General features: G+C 39.4%; 1 protein-coding gene across 2 annotated transcripts in view; it reads right to left on the bottom strand.

Annotated features, from left to right (window-relative positions):
- LOC126480834 (peroxisomal acyl-coenzyme A oxidase 3-like) overlaps window positions 1-21,353 on the bottom strand; it is a 324,948-nt gene that overhangs the window by 126,004 nt on the left and 177,591 nt on the right. The window contains exon 9 of one of the 2 annotated variants that reach the window (XM_050104178.1): window positions 16,735-16,857. In XM_050104178.1, the coding sequence (XP_049960135.1) occupies window positions 16,735-16,857 (123 nt within the window). The remainder of the gene's footprint in view (window positions 1-16,734; window positions 16,858-21,353) is intronic. The other variant, XM_050104179.1, reaches the window with a different exon arrangement.

The raw sequence follows: 21,353 nt of genomic DNA, 5'->3' as shown, positions 1-21,353 counted from the left end.
AAATAGTCCCCCATTCGGATCTCCGGGCGGGGACTACTCAAGAGGACGTCGTTATCAGGAGAAAGAAAACTGGCATTCTACGGATCGGAGCGTGGAATGTCAGATCCCTTAATCGGGCAGGTAGGTTAGAAAATTTAAAAAGGGAAATGGATAGGTTAAAGTTAGATATAGTGGGAATTAGTGAAGTTCGGTGGCAGGAGGAACAAGACTTTTGGTCGGGTGATTACAGGGTTATAAATACAAAATCAAATAGGGGTAATGCAGGAGTAGGTTTAATAATGAATAAAAATATAGGAGTGCGGGTTAGCTACTACAAACAGCATAGTGAACGCATTATTGTGGCCAAGATAGACACAAAGCCCATGCCTACTACAGTAGTACAAGTTTATATGCCAACTAGCTCTGCAGATGATGAAGAAATTGATGAAATGTGTGACGAGATAAAAGAAATTATTCAGGTAGTGAAGGGAGAGGAAAATTTAATAGTCATGGGTGACTGGAATTTGTCAGTAGGAAAAGGGAGAGAAGGAAACATAGTAGGTGAATATGGATTGGGGGGAAGAAATGAAAGAGGAAGCCGCCTTGTAGAATTTTGCACAGAGCATAACTTAATCATAGCTAACACTTGGTTCAAGAATCATGAAAGAAGGTTGTATACCTGGAAGAATCCTGGAGATACTAAAAGGTATCAGATAGATTACATAATGGTAAGACTGAGATTTAGGAACCAGGTTTTAAATTGTAAGACATTTCCTGGGGCAGATGTGGATTCTGACCACAATCTATTGGTTATGAACTGCAGATTGAAACTGAAGAAACTGAAAAAAGGTGGGAATTTAAGGAGATGGGACCTGGATAAACTGGAAGAACCAGAGGTTGTACAGAGTTTCAGGGAGAGCATAAGGGAACAATTGACAGGAATGGGGGAAAGAAATACAGTAGAAGAAGAATGGGTAGCTCTGAGGGATGAAGTAGTGAAGGCAGCAGAGGATCAAGTAGGTAAAAAGACGAGGGCTAATAGAAATCCTTGGGTAACAGAAGAAATATTGAATTTAACTGATGAAAGGAGAAAATATAAAAATGCAGTAAATGAAGCAGGCAAAAAGGAATACAAACATCTCAAAAATGAGATCGACAGGAAGTGCAAAATGGCTAAGCAGGGATGGCTAGAGGACAAATGTAAGGATGTAGAGGCTTGTTTCACTAGGGGTAAGATAGATACTGCCTACAGGAAAATTAAAGAGACCTTTGGAGAGAAGAGAACCACTTGTATGAATATCAAGAGCTCAGATGGCAACCCAGTTCTAAGCAAAGAAGGGAAGGCAGAAAGGTGGAAGGAGTATATAGAGGGTTTATACAAGGGTGATGTACTTGAGGACAATATTATGGAAATGGAAGAAGATGTAGATGAAGATGAAATGGGAGATAAGATACTGCGTGAAGAGTTTGACAGAGCACTGAAACACCTGAGTCGAAACAAGGCCCCGGGAGTAGACAACATTCCATTAGAACTACTGATGGCCTTGGGAGAGTCAGTCATGACAAAACTATACTATCTGGTGAGCAAGATGTATGAGACAGGCGAAATACCCACAGACTTCAAGAAGAATATAATAATTCCAATCCCAAAGAAAGCAGGTGTTGACAGATGTGAAAATTACCGAACTATCAGTTTAATAAGTCACAGCTGCAAAATACTAACGCGAATTCTTTACAGACGAATGGAAAAACTGGTAGAAGCGGACCTCGGGGAAGATCAGTTTGGATTCCGTAGAAATGTTGGAACACGTGAGGCAATACTAACCTTACGCCTTATCTTAGAAGAAAGATTAAGAAAAGGCAAACCTACGTTTCTAGCATTTGTAGACTTAGAGAAAGCTTTTGACAACGTTAACTGGAATACTCTCTTTCAAATTCTGAAGGTGGCAGGGGTAAAATACAGGGAGCGAAAGGCTATTTACAATTTGTACAGAAACCAGATGGCAGTTATAAGAGTCGAGGGACATGAAAGGGAAGCAGTGGTTGGGAAAGGAGTGAGACAGGGTTGTAGCCTCTCCCCGATGTTATTCAATCTGTATATTGAGCAAGCAGTAAAAGAAACAAAAGAAAAATTCGGAGTAGGTATTAAAATCCATGGAGAAGAAATAAAAGCTTTGAGGTTCGCCGATGACATTGTAATTCTGTCAGAGACAGCAAAGGACTTGGAAGAGCAGTTGAACGGAATGAACAGTGTCTTGAAAGGTGGATATAAGATGAACATCAACAAAAGCAAAACGAGGATAATGGAATGTAGTCAAATTAAATCGGGTGATGCTGAGGGTATTAGATTAGGAAATGAGACACTTAAAGTAGTAAAGGAGTTTTGCTATTTAGGGAGTAAAATAACTGATGATGGTCGAAGTAGAGAGGATATAAAATGTAGACTGGCAATGGCAAGGAAATCATTTCTGAAGAAGAGAAATTTGTTAACATCGAGTATAGATTTAAGTGTCAGGAAGTCGTTTCTGAAAGTATTTGTATGGAGTGTAGCCATGTATGGAAGTGAAACATGGACGATAACCAGTTTGGACAAGAAGAGAATAGAAGCTTCCGAAATGTAATGCTACAGAAGAATGCTGAAGATAAGGTGGGTAGATCACGTAACTAATGAGGAGGTATTGAATAGGATTGGGGAGAAGAGAAGTTTGTGGCACAACTTGACTAGAAGAAGGGATCAGTTGGTAGGACATGTTTTGAGGCATCAAGGGATCACAAATTTAGCATTGGAGAGCAGCGTGGGGGGTAAAAATCGTAGAGGGAGACCAAGAGATCAATACACTAAGCAAATTCAGAAGGATGTAGGTTGCAGTAGGTACTGGGAGATGAAGAAGCTTGCACAGGATAGAGTAGCGTGGAGAGCTGCATCAAACCAGTCTCAGGACTGAAGACCACAACAACAACAACATAGTAAATGTAAAAGAAATGATGCAGAAACAGCACAGCTCTATAGGGCTACTTATCCAGATTGCCAATGTCCGATGCACTAGGCAACTGCAAGAAATATTAAGATGCTAGTGCGGACAAACTGTTGAACATCAAAAAGAGGACAAGAAAGAAGACTGCAACTAACAGAGAATGCAAAGAAGCTGGTCTGGCTACTACGCTAATACATTTGTACAGTGGTACAAGACATATTCCCAATAATGTGGAATCAGCTAGATGAGTGTCATTTGCACCCTGCATTGACAGAACTTCCATTCCTATCACCTGTCACTACATCAGGCACTTGATGACTGTGATTTTGAACACAGTACAGAATTTTATTGGTTTGTCCTTCAGCAACTGAGAGATGATTCTACATTTTTACAAAATGTACACTTTACTGATGGAGCAATGGTTACTAATCTTGCTAATCAAAATTTGAATAACAAGAACTATTGGGCAGACAAAAATCCACACTGGCTACATCAGGTGCAACATCAATGACCATGGAGTGTAAACATAAGATGCAGCATCATAGAAAATTACACTGGGGGATCTTACTTCATCTCAGACATTCTAAATGGACATTCATATACAAACTTTCTGACGAACATTCTACTGGTTCTTCTAGTAGATGTACCACCAGGTATTTGACAGTGTATGTGGCTGCAACGTGACAGTTGTCCAACTCATTCATCCTGTGATGAAACAAAAATACTAAATGAAAACTTTCCTGGACATTGGATAGGACAAAATTCTGTTGTGAAATGGCCTGCGATGACCTCTGATTTGACTCCTCTTGATTTCTTTCTTTGGGGGGGTACCCAAAGATGCAGTGTATGATGAAGCCCCATCTGCTCCAGATGATGTGTGTCATCAAACTGCCAGTGTATGCTCTACCATATCATCCACTGTAATTACATCTGCTCATCATTCTTTTGAACGGTGATTGCAAATGTGCCTTTCAGTCCATGGTCAACAGTTTGCTTCAATAAAGTATAAAGTTATTTTTTTGGAAGACAAAATTTATGTTATGTGATGTGGTTAGTTACCAAATCATTGTCAGTAAACTGTTTATTTCATTTATCTGTGTATTAAATCACATTGCAATGTCAGATAAGTCGCCAGTGCGCACTGCACATAACTGGTAACACTGTCCTTATTCACTTGTCCTTATTCACTCACACCAACACCTTCGTTAAGGCGAATATTTATTTTGCGCTGTACAGGCAGTCACCAAAGTATTTTTAATAAAATGTTCAGCTCAATGAATGTATCCCATATGATATAACTTAGAACAGTGTAGGTAAAGACAGTTGTCTGAGAGCATGCATTTTACATCTAAGAGTTACACAGCCACATAGAGGAAAAGGTAGGCCAAATCTTCCTTCTAACATTTAGATATTTAATACAGTAGCTGCTTTTTGCAGCATATAAGACCTCTTTATTTTTGAAGAATGAACAGTTGATTTCTCTGTTTCAGCTTATGTAAATCTGGGCTGATACACAAATGTGAATTAGTTTTCCTAAGCCCTTTGTGATACACTAGATTCTAGCCCATGTTGTTTTTCCACATTAAACATTTGTAAGTGAACCTGCATCCAGGTCATAAGTTGGTTCAAGCAGAAATAAAGCTTTATTGTAGTGCAGGCCTACCCTATGGTATATAATTATGCAGCCTGGTCCAAGACACCTTTTTGGCAGTGTTTGCACCACTAATGCCATTTCCGGCCATGGCACTCCAAAAGTCAACATTTCTCAAATTTTTTTATGGCAGGTTTCAATATCAACATTGACAAACACTATCATTGTAACTGTCCTCTCAAGAGCTATCAAATGCAGTTATAAAGAGTATACAGTTCCATTAGAAAAAGTACTTGCTTCAATATCTCTGATTATACTAGTGCTAAAAACATATAACAAAAAGTGCCCCAAGAGATCTAACATTTTCCGCTAACTGTGTTTAGATGTGTGTAACAATTCACAAAATAAAAGGGTGTTACATTTTACGTGACTCACTGTATATATATCTGGAACCATACAATTGTTCAGGCATTCCCAGTAATATGTTGACATGTTGAATAATCGGGTCCTCTGTCAGTTGTTCACATCAACCTTGCAGAATGTTCCGGCAGCATGATTCCCTGTCTTCTTCAGGTGCTCCCTGAGACCTGGAACCATATATTTTCAATTGAGTAAAGCACCTATCATGAGTTTCAGGCAGGATCCCCCATTTTGTTGCTGTTCCAATACAGTTGGAGAGCCTCTGCAATGCTGTTAGAGCTTAGGGGGAATACCAAGTGGGCTGATGCATGAATGGGAATTTGGACTGAGGAGGGTGGTAAGCTAGGGTGTTCCATGAAGTTGTGCAAAGCCACTGTTCCAGGGAGGTGGAGTGGTTAGTGCATCTGCTTAGTGAGCTGGAGACCCAGGTTTGAATCCCAGCCTTGGTATAAATTTTCATTTGTCACTTTAGTCTGCTTAGATACATTACACATATTTGACACTTGAAAGAGTCTCTGGAATCATACAGTTTCATTTGATTAATGTATGTATGCCTGGGAGTCAGGCAGGATCCTCCATTTCATTTGATGCTTAGGTGCTATTCCAATACAGTTAGAGGGCCTCTGCAATAGTGTTCATATTTAAGAGGAAAACCAAGTGGGCTGCGGTGAGAATGGGAATTTGGATTGAGAAGGGAGGTGTGCTTGGATATTCCCTGCAGTTGTGCAAAGCCACTGGACCAGAGTGGTGATTAGTGCATATGCCTAGTGTGCTGGAGACCAGTTTAAAATCTGAGCCTAGTTACAAATTTTCAAACGCCACTTTAATCTGCATATATACATGAGGAAAATAAGGTCAGCCTTCTGTATGACCAAGGAAGTATACTTCAATATGTGATACTGAGCGAGGTGACACAGTGATTAGCTCACTGGACTCACAGTCAGGAGGATGATAGTTGAAACCCACGTCTGGCCATAAGATCTAAATCACTCAAGGTAAATGCCAGGATGGTTCCTTTGAAAGTGCATGATCAATTTCCTTCCCCATCATTGACACCTGTGTTCCATCTCTAATGACCTTGATGCCGATGGGAGATGCACAAAAGAAATAATAAGCTTTTGAAAGCACAATTTAACTGGATAGATAAAAAATCTACTCACCAAGTGGCAGCAGGAGAATACACACATATAAAGGTTAAAGAAATTTGCAAGCTACTGGATCCAGTGGCTCCTTGTAGCTGTAGGGTTTAAGGGGAAGGAAGAGGGATGATGAAAAAGGACTGGCAAGGTTTAGGAAATGGGGAGAGTTTGCAAAAGTCACCCAGAACCTGGGTCAGGGGAAATTTGTCAGATGGGATGAGAAGGAAAGACTGATTGTTGGGAACTGCGCTGTATGAGATTTGAAAACCTGAGAGCTTAAAAGTGGAAGAGAACATAATATAGCCAGATGGAAATTACTGACAAAACATTGTGCAAGGATTAATAAGAGCAAAAAGCTAAGTGCATTGTATGTGGTAGAGGTGGGGAGTGGGGAAAAATAGACAGGCAGAAAATGGAGAGATATAGAAAACTAGAGTGAAGGAAGGAATAGTTACCGTGACAACGAGACAAAATGTTGAGACCAAAGAAATTAAAGTAAATCATTCCCACCTGCGGAATTCCACAACAGGATACTGTGTGATGCCAGTCAACACAGTCTTTCTAGGTCCATTCATCCTGACTGATAACTTGGTGGTAGTCATACCAATGCAAAGGGCTGAATAACGTTTACATAACAGCTGGTACGTGAGGTTTGTTGTTTCATCTTATAGTGTATTTTTCCAGTTACAGGGCTGGTATGAGGATGGCAGGAGCATGCATAGGTCGAGTCTTACAGAGTCTAATCAGGATATTTTGGAGATTGTATGGAAGGGGGATTGGACAACAAAGAGCTATTGTAGGTGTGGTGGTCACAATGTCAGGGCACGATTTTAGAAGTCACAGGCCTGTCAAAGTGCCTGATTAATACATTCAATACCAGGGTAATATGGAGTGATAAGAGGTGTACTCTTATTTTGTTTTTTTGGGGGACCAGCAGTAACACAACTGGATGTGATGCCCCCCCTCCCCCCCACAAACCATCCAAGAATTCCTAACATCCAGCTTTGCTTCACAATCCTTCCTCAGGTCCTTACAGGATGACCCTAACCTGTCCTCTGCAGAAATCCAGGCTTTTCATTCCCTACAAACTGGTGACTCTATCATTATCCTCCTGGCAGGTGAGGGTACTTGACTGTGGTACTTGGCCAATGGGCATATATAAGCAAGGGGCTATGCCAGCTGTCTGGTACCTCTGCATACAGCATCTGCCATCAATGTCCCATCCCTGTGATACAATCTGATCTACAGTCCCTCCTTAAAACCTCAGGAACATCACAAGGAGTAACACTTCAATCCATAGAACTTTTTACCCCTTGCAAACCATGCACCAACACCTTTTACCTTCTTCCTAAGAACCATGAACACAATCATCCAGGGTGTCCCATAGTTGCTGTCTTCAAAGCACCCACAGAATGTATATCTGCCTTAGTTAATCAACACTTGCAAATTGTACTACAAATACTTCCCTCCTATATGAAAGACCGAGATGATCTGAAATCTGTGCCCATCCCACTCTCACCATACACCTTGCTTGTCACCACTGACGCCACCTCGCTCCTATACAAAAAAAACCCTAGTACATGGTGTGTCTGCTGTTGAACATTACCTCTCAAGTGGCCACCTGATGATGTTCTTCCCACTCTCCTTAGTCAACTTTATGCTTACCAACAACTATTTTACCTTTCAGGGACAGACATAAAACAGATCAGGAGTAGGGCCATGGGAACCAGGATGGTTCCTTCCTATGCCAATATTTCCTTGGATGGGGCCCTGGTTTGGGTTATATACAGTGATGATACAGTGAGGATCAGCTATATACACCTCTGTTCACATTAAACCTACTAAAAAATACCAGTACTTACATTCTGACAGGTGCCAACCTTTCCATTTCAAACACTTCCTCCCATACAGCCTAAGCATTTGAGGCACATGTAATTGTTCAGACGCAGACGCTTTATAGCAGTACAGCTATGGAATGTAGTTTATGATGACCAGCTGCAATCCTGAAATCTCTTCAAACATTACAGCACTATTCTCACCTCAGCATTCACTGGAAGTAATTACCTCACCCACCAGCCTATGTTAAAAGCCAATTTCCTGAGCCATCACAATCAATTGTGACACTGCTGAACCCAAAAAGCAACTTAGGAGCTAACCTTTGGTCACTCAGTATTAATCTAGTCTTCAATGTATTAATCACCTACTTTGACAAGCCTATTACTTCTTAATTCATGACCTGAAATGTCGCCACACCTAAAATAGCTTTCTGTAGTTATCTGCCCCCCACCCCCCACCCATCCACCCTGCAACATCCCTCCCCACCAAATCCCCACCTCTGCAATATCCTGATCAGGCCCTACGCTCCTTCTACACCCATTTCTCTACCCTATGGCTCCTACTCCTGTGACTGTCGCCACTGTAAGACTTGACCTATGCATGCTCCTACCACCCCCATATCAGTCCTGTAACTGGCAAGATATATACTATCAAACGGGGAGCCATCTGTGAAACAACACATGCCATGTAACAACTGTTATGTAAGCACTGTTCAGCCTATTACACTGGTATGATTACCAGCAAGTTATGTCAGTATGAATGGACATAGACAGAGGGTGTATACTGGCAACAAACAATATCCAGTTGTACAGCGTGCTCTACAACATTAAAGCTGCAACCTCAGTGTCTGTTTTACCACACATGCCATCTGGATTCTTTCCCCAGACACTAGCATCTCAGAACTGCACAGGTGGGAACTGGCATTCCAACATGTCCTCAATTCTCATGACACACTTGACCTTAATTTACATTAATTTCTTCAGTCTCAGCATCCTCTCTCAGTAACTATTCCTTTCCTCATTCCTTTCTAGTTTTCTACATCTTTTTGTTTTCTGTTTGTCTATCTCTCCCCACTTCCCACTTCCACTTAGCTTTTTACTCTTATTAATTCTTGCATGACATATTGTCAGTAATCTCTGTCGAGCTTATTACTCAATCTTCCACCTCTAAGCTCTCAGGTTTTCAAATCTCATCCAGTATAGTCCCCAACAATCAGTCTTCCCTTCTCATTCCATTTGGCAAGTCTCTGCTGACCCAAGGTTCTGGATGACTTTTCCAAACTCTCCCCATTTCCTAACCCTTGAAAGGTCTTTTCCTTGATCCTTCTTTCCTCTTCCTTCACCTTCAACCTTTCTGCCACATGAAGGAGCCACTTTCTCCTTCACCTTTATATGTGTGTGTTCTCCTGCTGCCATTTGGTGAGTAGATTTTTTATCTATCCAGCTACATTATGTTTTCAAAGATGGAGGGAAGGTCAGAGGTACTTAGGGATGGCTGCAGCTCACTCTGGGGAAGGAGCCACTGCAGCCACAAGCAGGTCACGAGAGTGCTAGTAAATACTGTGGGCCCACGCTTGTCACTCCATCTCACTACTTCTTCAGAGCCTTTGATACACGCCATTGATTAGCAGTGTGATTGACCTTGCCTGTGGGTATGCTTTCGATTCAGATTGCTCCCTGGACTGTTTGTGATCACTTATGACAACTTTTGCTATATTATGAACGTTGTTCCTGGCTAGCTGTTCACTTTGTGAACTATACGACAGAAAATATACAATACAATAAAAAGAATGTATTGTTGAACTCAGAGATTAGACACTACAAGGCTACAGTGAGGAATGCAGTACTATATGTGGCTGAGAGGATAACATTAAAAAGACATGGTGGGGGAAGAGAAAGAAGAGAGAAATAGAGGAAAATACGGGGCCCTAAAGGAGGTGCTGACAGATGGCTGTGAATACCTAGACAAGAGCTTTATAGCTTTACCAGGACAACATCAGAAGACATAAGACTAGAAAGGGTAATTTTTGTGGGATATGTGGTCAGGATAAGTACAGAGATAAACGCCAAAATATTATAAGAGACAACAAGTAGGACACGAGGAAACACATGAACTGCGTGTGTTACTGAACTTGAGAAGGAATGGTGAGAAATGGGAATTGAGGTGAAACAGAAAGAAAACTGGAGAAGTTGATATACTTCAACTAATATGCCCCACTCAATGACCGAGATATATACAGGAAAAGGATAGAGAGTCAATAGTGAAACTGTGATGGACAAAAGGTGACCCGTGTTTTCCCTTACGTACAAACACATTCAATCATGCTTCAGTGCACTTCCTGAATATAAAATATGTGGCTCAGCAATAAAATTTCCAATAAAATTGCCTTATCTCTAATATATAGTGAGGAGTCCCTCTTTTCATTGGTCATTTACCGACCACAAACATCATCCTATTTCTACTGGTTCACTAATAACTAAACACGCACACACACACACACATGCAGGATGTGAAATAATAAAATATCATAAAATATTTATCTACAACTGTAAACTTGGGCAAATTAAACTAAACATTTTTTAAGCTCTTTTTCAATGGTGTTTTCAGAAATGACATGTGTTGCACCATATTCAAATGATATATATCTTTTGCTTAATTAAATACAAAATATATGTTATATCTGAACATTTAACATATCAGGAGAAATGAATTTATTAAGGCTATATGATGCTGCATTTACACTACATGTATGTATTGAATATTTCAAGTTTTGTCACATTTGCATAGTTAGGTACAGTAAAAATCTGTTGCAACATAGAAAGATGGTCAGTGGTACCAACTGGCACACTCAGCTACCATTTGACATTTATTTTGTTTGTGAATTTACTTATATACATTCATATTCTACAGATTTTTATAATTGTCATGTGCAAGCAATCATTTATGTGAGCCCTTGCAAATTTCTTAATTTTTTATCATACCGTCATCTGCTTAAATACAATGCACTCATTTTATTGACATATGATTTTGGTTTATTTGTAAGTTCTGTAGGTTTAATGGAAGTAGAACTCAATTTGTGTTTTGTCAACCCAGGTATCTTTTAGTAGCTGGACATGGGGCTTCTAGTGCACACTGGAAGCTGGGCAGCTGCAGCCCCAAGCAAAATCCACATCCCACGTAACTCATTACCATTCAACTCACCTCCTCAATCACTGTTTGCCAGTCACTAGTCTGACAAATTGTCTTCTCCAGTGCTCTCTTCTCATTACCTGTGTGCCCCATGCAGTCTTCGATGACCGCATCTGTGTATTTCCAAGCCTTGGCTACTGTCAGTCGAGAAGCGGTTCTTACCTTACCAGCTTACTACCAAGTGCAGCAAAGGTTTCTGTGAGTTGTATTTTACAGACAATACAATCCTTAAGTATCTATGTTCTCACTGAACCTTGGGTTTCATCTGCTATTTCATCTACTGACTTCTTAACTGTCATTCACATACCTTCCGTAGAACAATAGAAGCAGCTTGTGAATATCTTACATACTTTTCTATTCTCAGTGTCTACCAACTGTTGAAGTTGCTTGTCATCAACTTCTGATATTTACTGTCAACAGACTAATTCTTTTGTTAATTTGGGCACATGTTAAATATCTTTTTTGTATCACTTTATCTGTTACAAAACCTAGGTATATGCTTTATGGAAGACCATAAAATAACATTATGAACTCATTGATGCCAGCACTGATTTTCATCCTGATACACTGATCCCATGTAGAACATGTATTTAGTAGATAAATACTAACACAGTCAATCATGTTGACACCTGCATATGATTTTATAGTTACTTTATGGTCAAGAAGGTTTGCTTTTGGTTTTCAAATAATTATTTTAGATAAATTTACTTTAGTAAAAAAAATCGGCATTTCATCAGTTCCTAAATTAGCTTTTCAGAAGAATGTAAGTTAAGTTAGGAATGACAGGTGAATAAAATTCAATACCAAATCTGGAGTCTATATAAATGTTGGTTTGAAAATCAATTTTGTAATTAAAAATAAAGTTAATATTTTAAATGTAATTGTTATCATGAAACTTTATACATAAAAACACATTCAAGATGATATAAAGTATACAAACAGAATTTCCATTTGTTGTATGACTTTTTCAATGTGTGAACTTATGTAAAAGCATAATTTTTAATTGTAAGTTTAATCATTTTTATGATGTAACTACACATGAAAAACCTCTCAGTTATTGTAAGACATAAATATGCATGTAGCAAAGCCCATGATTTATTGGTTTCAGTTACACTATATTTTGTTGGAGAAGTTGCTGTTGTTCTTGTGGTCTTCAATACAAAGACTGGTTTGATGCTGCTCTCCATGCTACCCTATCCTGTGTAGTGGTCCTCAAGCTTTTCATCTATGTCTACATTTATACTCCGCAAGCCACCCAACGGTGTGTGGCAGAGGGCACTTTATGTGCCACTGTCATTACCTCCCTTTCCTGTTCCAGTCGCGTATGGTTCGCGGGAAGAACGACTGTCTGAAAGCCTCCGTGCGTGCTCTAATCTCTCTAATTTTACATTCGTGATCTCCTCGGGAGGTATAAGTAGGGGGAAGCAATATATTTGATACCTCATCCAGAAATGCACCCTCTCGAAACCTGGCGAGCAAGCTACACCGCGATGCAGAGCGCCTCTCTTGCAGAGTCTGCCACTTGAGTTTGTTAAACATCTCCGTAACGCTATCACAGTTACCAAATAACCCTGTGACGAAACGTGCCGCTCTTCTTTGGATCTTCTCTATCTCCTCCGTCAACTCGATCTGGTACGGATCCCACACTGATGAGCAATACTCAAGTATAGGTCGAACGAGTGTTTTGTAAGCCACCTCCTTTGTTGATGGACTACATTTTCTAAGGACTCTCCCAATGAATCTCAACCTGGTACCCGCCTTACCAACAATTAATTTTATATGATCATTCCACTTCAAATCGTTCCGCATGCATACTCCCAGATATTTTACAGAAGTAACTGCTACCAGTGTTTGTTCCACTATCATATAATCATACAATAAAGGATCCTTCTTTCTATGTATTCGCAATACATTACATTTGTCTACATTAAGGGTCAGTTGCCACTCCCTGCACCAAGTGCCTATCCGCTGCAGATCTTCCTGCATTTCACTACAATTTTCTAATGCTGCAACTTCTCTATATATTACAGCATCATCCGCGAAAAGCCGCATGGGACTTCCGACACTATCTACTAGGTCATTTATATATACTGTGAAAAGCAATGGTCCCATAACACTCCCCTGTGGCACGCCAGAGGTTACTTTAATGTCTGTAGACGTCTCTCCATTGATAACAACATGCTGTGTTCTGTTTGCTAAAAACTCTTCAATCCAGCCACACAGCTGGTCTGATATTCCGTAGGCTCTTACTTTGTTTATCAGGCGACAGTGCGGAACTGTATCGAACGCCTTCCAGAAGTCAAGAAAAATAGCATCTACCTGGGAGCCTGTATCTAATATTTTCTGGGTCTCATGAACAAATAAAGCGAGTCGGGTCTCACACGATCGCTGTTTCCGGAATCCATGTTGATTCCTACATAGTAGATTCTGGGTTTCCAAAAACGACATGATACTCGAGCAAAAAACATGTTCTAAAATTCTACAACAGATCGACGTCAGAGATATAGGTCTATACTTTTGCGCATCTGCTCGACGACCCTTCTTGAAGACTGGGACTACCTGTGCTCTTTTCCAATCATTAGGAACCTTCCGTTCCTCTAGAGACTTGCGGTACACGGCTGTTAGAAGGGGGGCAAGTTCTTTCACGTACTCTGTGTAGAATCGAATTGGTATCCCGTCGGGTCCAGTGGACTTTCCTCTGTTGAGTGATTCCAGTTGCTTTGCTATTCCTTGGACACTTATTTCGATGTCAGCCATTTTTTCGTTTGTGCGAGGATTTAGAGAAGGAACTGCAGTGCGGTCTTCCTCTGTGAAACAGCTTTGGAAAAAGGTGTTTAGTATTTCAGCTTTACGCGTGTCATCCTTGTTTCGAGCCACTTACTGATTTAATGTGAGACCAGAACTTCCTAGGATTTTCTGTCAAGTCGGTACATAGAATTTTACTTTCGAATTCACTGAACGCTTCACGCATAGCCCTCCTTACGCTAACTATGACATCGTTTAGCTTCTGTTTGTCTGAGAGGTTTTGGCTGGGTTTAAACTTAGAGTGAAGCTCTCTTTGATTTCGCAGTAGTTTCCTAACTTTGTTGTTGTACCACGGTGGGTTTTTCCCGTCCCTCACAGTTTTACTCGGCACGTACCTGTCTAAAACGCATTTTACGATTGCCTTGAACTTTTTCCATAAACACTCAACATTGTCAGTGTCGGAACAGAAATTTTCGTTTTGATCTGTTAGGTAGTCTGAAATCTGCCTTCTATTACTCTTGCTAAACAGATAAACCTTCCTCCCTTTTTTTATATTCCTACTAACTTACATACTCAGGGATGCTGCAACGGCCTTATGATCACTGATTCCCTGTTCTGTACATACAGAGTCGAAAAGTTCGGGTCTGTTTGTTATCAGTAGGTCCAAGATGTTATCTCCATGAGTCGGTTCTCTGTTTAATTGCTTGAGATAACTTTCGGATAGTGCACTCAGTATAATGTCACTCGATGCTCTGTCCCTACCACTTGTTCTAAACATCTGAGTGTCCCAGTCTATATCTGGTAAATTGAAATCTCCACCTAAGACTATAACATGCTGAGAAAATTTATGTGAAATGTATTCCAAATTTTCTCTCAGTTGTTCTGCCACTAATGCTGCTGAGTCGGGAGGTTGGTAAAAGGAGCCAATTATTAACCTAGCTCGGTTGTTGAGTGTAACCTCCACCCATAATAATTCACAGGAACTATCCACTTCTATTTCACTACAGGATAAACTACTACTAACAGCGACAAACACTCCACCACTGGTTGCATGCAATCTATCCTTTCTAAACACCGTCTGTGCCTTTGTAAAAATTTCGGCAGAATTTATCTCTGGCTTCAACCAGCTTTCTGTACCTATAACGATTTCGGCTTTGGTGCTTTCTATCAGCGCTTGAAGTTCCGGTACTTGACCGATGCAGCTTCGACAGTTTACAATTACAATACCGATTGCTGCTTGGTCCCCGCATGTCCTGACTTTGCCCTGCACCCGTTGAGGCTGTTGCCCTTTCTGTACTTGCCCAAGGCCACCTAACCTAAAAATGATAAAAATAGATTCTGCCAAACTCTGCAAAATACTCATTGATTGCAACTATTATTTCCTTATTTGATGAATATTTCTTCGTTTCAAGTTAGGGAACAGGATAATATCACTTGAGGGTACACCTGACGAATGGCGTTGGCGAGGAACCAATTCAAAGCCCAATTCTTGTACTTTCGCCATTGTTAATGCTGATGTGTGAGATGGTGCATTATTCTGGTGAAACAGCACTTTCTAGTGTGCCAACCTTGGTCTTTTTTCAGGCAACACAAGATTCAGGCTTTCCAACAATGAAGCATATTAGGGTTCAATTATGGTTCTGACTTTTTACAAGTAATCAAAGAGGATTAATTCTTGGGAATCCCAAAGAGCAGTGGCCATCACCTTACCAGCTAACAAACTGGTCTTCTGTACGCTTCTTCTTGTCCATTGTTTTGACTGCCATTTTGACTCTGGTGTTCAATGATGGCTTCAGAATTCATCAATAGTGACAAATTGGCACAAGAAGTCTTCTGAATTGCAATTAAATATCACCAGAGGTTGTGCTGAAATGTTGTGTTGGATGCGCTTTTGGTTGACTGTGAGGGAATTGTGGCACCCACTTCATATACGGCTTCTTCATAGATTACATTATGCACTTGCACAGTTGGAATGCCTACAGCCTCTGCAGTTTCATGAATTTGTATTCAGCAGTATTGCGTTACCATATCATGGATTTTGTCACTGGTTTGTGGTGACCTCAACTGCATGGCCAGAGTGTGCTTTGTCATCGGTACTTGTCCAACCATGTTTAAATTCATTAATCCAAAAGTAAATGGTCTTCAGTGATAGTGTAGATTCTGCATAACATGATACAGATCTGTTTCGATTTTTGTGGTGGTCCAAGCATTCAAATGAAAATGTTTAATAACTGCACAAAACTTGGTTTTCTCCATTTTCAATCACAACTGACATGCTGAGCAATTCAGACAGTTTTCAGGAATTAACTGCACATTGTACATTGTTGAAATTATTTATATGTTTCTCGGAAGAATCAAGCTTACCAACGATGAAGGCACAATAAAAATGTTCCATTCCTTCATGGAAATTTACCACCTACCAACCACCCTTGTATATCTAATTTGCCATACACAAATGAAATGATCACATCACTATACCTTGAAGCAAATACAAAAGTAATGAAAATGTTATGAAGAACATATAGAAAATTCTCAAGCTATTATCTTGAGAAATATGAAAAAGGATAAATAATTTATACTATCCTATACCGGTTTATAACAAGATACATAAGAAAATTAAAATAAATGAAAAAAGAAAATAGGTTTAAATAATCACGTGATTGTATCAATAATACTCTCAATCTGTGGACTGAATCAAAGCTTAAAACTATTGCTTATTTCTGTTGCTATCAACAGTCTCAATTCTATAGCCTGCAGGCTCCTTCAAATAATAATTTTATAACAGATTTTGCGCAGCAGTTTAATAAATACATAATAATTTGCTGAATAATTAATGATGTATTAAGTACAATGGCCTTACCAGTTCTTCTTTATTTGTTCCAAGGAAAGATTTTACTTGGACATCTGTTATCAATTCACAAAAGGCATCAGAGACAATTTTCAGCGCAAAAGTAGCAGCCAAGCATGGAATCAGTTGCCACTGCTGTGCAGAGGAAGACAAGCAGTTACTGTAGCAAATCTCTTTTAGATTTATACTTAATATAATATGTCACAGCAAAGTGTCTTATATTGTTACAATACCTGAGCAAAAAGAGTCAACATTTGTCAAAAATGCTATGTGTGGATAGTATGATTAAATCATATTCTTCAGAGGATTAACAAGTGAGTTACTGAATGCAACATAATTCAAACAAACTGCTAGTGCTGAGGGTAAATGATCAACAAAATTCATATCAGGGATGACATGAGATACCACAGACCACCGAGAACAGACAATTAAGGTAGGTACACTGAAAACACCAATCTGAAAAGATTAAAAACCAATATCAAATATCTGACTCACCTCTACATACAACTATATCTACATGACTACTCTGCAATTCACAGTTAAGTGCCTGGCAGAGGGTTCATCGAACTGCATTCAAGCTATTTCTGTACTGTTCCACTGTCAAACAGTGCATGGGAAAAACGAACACTTAAACCTTTCCTTGAGACTTCTGATTTCACTTATTTTATTACATTGATTATTTCTTCCTATGCAACAATAAACACCTTTATTTTAATGATTTCTATCCAATCTCTTGTATCATATCTCTGACACTCTCTTCCCTGTTTCACAATAATACAAAATGAGCTGCCCTTTTTGAACTTTTTCGATGTCCTCTATCAATCCTAGCTGATGCAGATCATGCGTCATGCAGTAGTACTCAAGAAGAGGATGAACAAGTGTAGTGTAGGCAGTCTTTAGTAAACTTGTTCAATCTTCTAAGTGCTGAACTCAGGAAGCACTCAGTGAGCACAGCTCTGAAAAGCTTTCTCTTCATATCCACCATTTTGTGAAGTACAGTTACTGTAGCAAATCCCTTTTAGATTTACACTTAATATACACTATTTTACAATTCTGTAGACTTACAGTACATGAGCAATCTTTGCACCACTTTGAAATCTTATCACAGTTTGACAGAATATTTGTACAGCTTCTTTCAGACAATACCGCATTGTAGATAAGTGCATAATCTGTGAAAAGTCTGACATTACTATTAATATTGTCTGCAAGGTCATTAATATAAAGCAAGGATCTGAACACACTTTCCTGGGCACTCCTGAAGTTACTTCTACATCTGTCGATGACTCTCCACCCAAGATATTATGTTGTGTCCATCCTACTGAGAAATCCTCACTCCAACCACAAGTTTTGCTTGATACCCCGTACTGTCATACTTTTGATAATAAGTGTGGATGTGGTATTGACTCAAATGCATTTTGGTAGTCATGAAATATTAAATCTACATGACTGCCTTGATCAGTGGCTTTCAGAATGTCATGTGGGAAAAGTGAGAATTTGGTTTCAAATGACCGACATTTCTGGAATTTATGCTGGTTGACGCAAAGGAGGTCATTCTGTTTAAGATACCTTATTATGTTTGAGCTAAAAATATTTTGTGAGATTATACAGCCAACGTATGTCATGGATATTGGACAATAGTTTTGTGGATCACTTCTGCTTTCCTTGTTGCAGTCAAATGTGACCTGTGGTTGCTACCAACTACAAGGCCCAGTATATAATTATTAAAAGATGGCTAATTCAGTCACAAACTCTGTATAGAATCTGCAAGAGATTCCATCAGGACCTGAAGCTTTCATCGATTTTAGCGATTTCATCTATGCTATTGGCACTAGTATCTATATCACCCATCTTTGCAGTGATGCAACAATTAAAATAAGGCAGTGCTAATGAGTTTTATTTTGTAATGGAACATTTGAAAATGGATACAAGGATTTCCAGTTTTCACTTGATACTCTCAATTACAGTTCCTGTGCATCCACAAGTGTATGGATACTAACATTAGTGCCTTAGCATGTAACCAGAATTTACTGATGATGACAGTGTGACTGGGAAATTGTGGTGCCAACCAAAGAGAGAGGTCTCAGGTTACACTTGATACCTCACTACAGCATCTGAAGCTAAAGACAGATGCTGCCAGACATAACAACAACTGAGATGTCTGTATTGTATAGGCTTGCCCTCTAGAGTTTCCATATGCTGACACTGCTGAAAGCTTACTTACATCGAAGTGCAACACAGCTCAGCCCACTCTGTAATCATCACCTACAGTGACAGCATCATCTTAGCTCAGATCTGGCTGTGACCTAAGAGAATTATAAGTCAGAACTGTGTATCAAAGGTTTATAGTCAATATTACACTGAGATTTGAATATAATACAGGCCAACAATGGAATTTTTTTGCTGAAAATACCTTATTCTTATGTTTTTTAGGGTGGGAAATCCAAATATGATATTTAAAAAACTGTATCATCCACCATTTCTTCACATTTTACAGTTACATTTATTAAATTGATCTATTTTTTATAGAATTTAATAGCTTTTATATAGTTAAAATAATTTAAAAAGGAGGGTAATGAATGTAGATGATGTTGGTAGCACTGCTGAAAAACATTTGCTGGAAAAAAAGGTTGATTCAATTTTTGTGTTAACAGATGGTGTTTTGTTTACTGTCAACCTAACCTCGCTTACCTATTTCCTGTACATGTGCTCAGTACAATGTCTAATCGTGGTTGTAAAAACTCTACTGACAGTTTTTATTATATCTGTGGTGAATTTGTGATTAAAAAACACTAAAGAAACATTACAGACTTTGTGAAAAAGGTTTATCTATCATACTTTGGACCTAAACTTGGTAATCAAGATAAATCTTGGGCAGTGCATAAGGTATGTTATGTGTATGTTGAAGATCTGAGAAAATGGTCCAAAAAGGAGAAAAAATCCTTTATATTTTCTGTTCCTATGATATGGAGGGAGCCAAGAAATCATTCCGATGATTGCTACTTTTGCAGTGTTGATATCACTGCTCACAATTCGTACAACAAGAAGGTAATAAGCTACCCTAACCTTCCGTCTGCCATCCGATCAGTGTATGGTGTAGATTTGCTGGTTCCTGAACCACCAGATGATTTAAATTCTATTCCAATGGAAGTATTTTCTGATGTACAATCTAATGTAGATGAACCAGATGATGATGAATTCCATTGTAATATAGAAAGTCTAGAGCCCAATTTGTTTACTGAGACCAAGCTTAACGATTTGGTTAGGGATTTAGGATTAACGAAAGAAAAAACTGAGTTTCTTGGCTCTAGATTAAAAGAAAAGAACTTATTGGCAGTTGGAACCAGCATATACATGTATAGAAAGAGAGAGCAGCAACTTCCCAAGTTTTTGCAACAAGAAGGTGATTTAGTGTACTCCTGAGACATCCCAGGACTGATGAATGAGTTTGGTATTGAATACAAAAAGGAAGATTGGAGGCTGTTTGTTGATTCATCCAAAATTAGTGACAGATAAACGCTACCAGGACCGCTGGAACACCGACATGATGGGAGCTACTGTTGGTCACTTCACCGAGAAGTTCAGCAAGCGACTCATCATAGAAAAAGTTACCCAAGAAGCTTCAAAGAAAATAGAGAAAGAAAATACAAACCAATTCCAGCCGACAAGTGAAACCAATATTCTAGCTGACAAGTGAAACCAATTTCCCCATTTGCTGTATAGCCTAGAATTTTTATACTATGTAATAAAAAACATATTGCTCAAAAACTATGGGTGATACAAAAAAACTAAGGCTAAATTTGGATTCAGCTCATAGAAATCTATAAAGAGCAGCTATCAAAGTAAAAAAAGTTTTTCAAAAAATTTTTTTCTTTGGCCTGTGTAATTTGATATAGTATCAAGTGATGACTGAAGTCAGCACACTTGGATACGAAACTGAGAAAGAACAGCTTGCTGGTACCTCTGACTCCACGACCTACCCCACCAGACCAGCACAGCGCTCATGACAAAACCTGGAGTGCCTACCATGAATATGAGACCGCACTGGAACGGGTACCAGAGAGTACAGGAGCTGGACGAACCATAAAACATCAGTTCCCCAACATACCCTGGGCTTCTGGACTTTGGGTTGAAAAAAGGTAGGGCAGTGGGGTGTTACAGGTACTGATGTAGTGACACAAATCGACAAGCAAGCGACAGCCCAAAGACAATTTGTAATAGAAGTGTGATAGAAGTATTGTGATTTTAGTCTCTCTTGGTGTGATCCTGCAAGCTTGTGATGTACTTTGTAGAGTGATACTGTGTGAAGCAAAGATACAGAAAGATCAACCAGTGTACATCATTGCATCCATTATACTTCATCTAGGATCCCTAAATCTTCTTCAGCAAAGAAACAAAACACTCATCCACAAAAGCATGCACGCCTTAGGCATACATGACCGCTACCACCAGCAGCTTGAACCGGAGCTATGGTAGAAGCTGCCGGTGTTAGTGGCCATATGTGCCTGAGGTTTAATTGCTTGTGTGGATATGTGTGTTGTTTCTTTGCTGAAGAAGGCTTCTGCTAAACGCTATAATGTGTAAGTCCTTTCATCGTGCCTACCTGCAGCTCAATGTGTAATCTTTTTGGTGAG

This window comes from Schistocerca serialis, chromosome 5 (genome assembly GCF_023864345.2).
Source record: "Schistocerca serialis cubense isolate TAMUIC-IGC-003099 chromosome 5, iqSchSeri2.2, whole genome shotgun sequence".
NCBI classification, from domain to species: domain Eukaryota; kingdom Metazoa; phylum Arthropoda; class Insecta; order Orthoptera; family Acrididae; genus Schistocerca; species Schistocerca serialis.
Note: the sequence above shows the minus strand (reverse complement) of the source record. Positions and strands in the feature narration are given on the sequence as shown.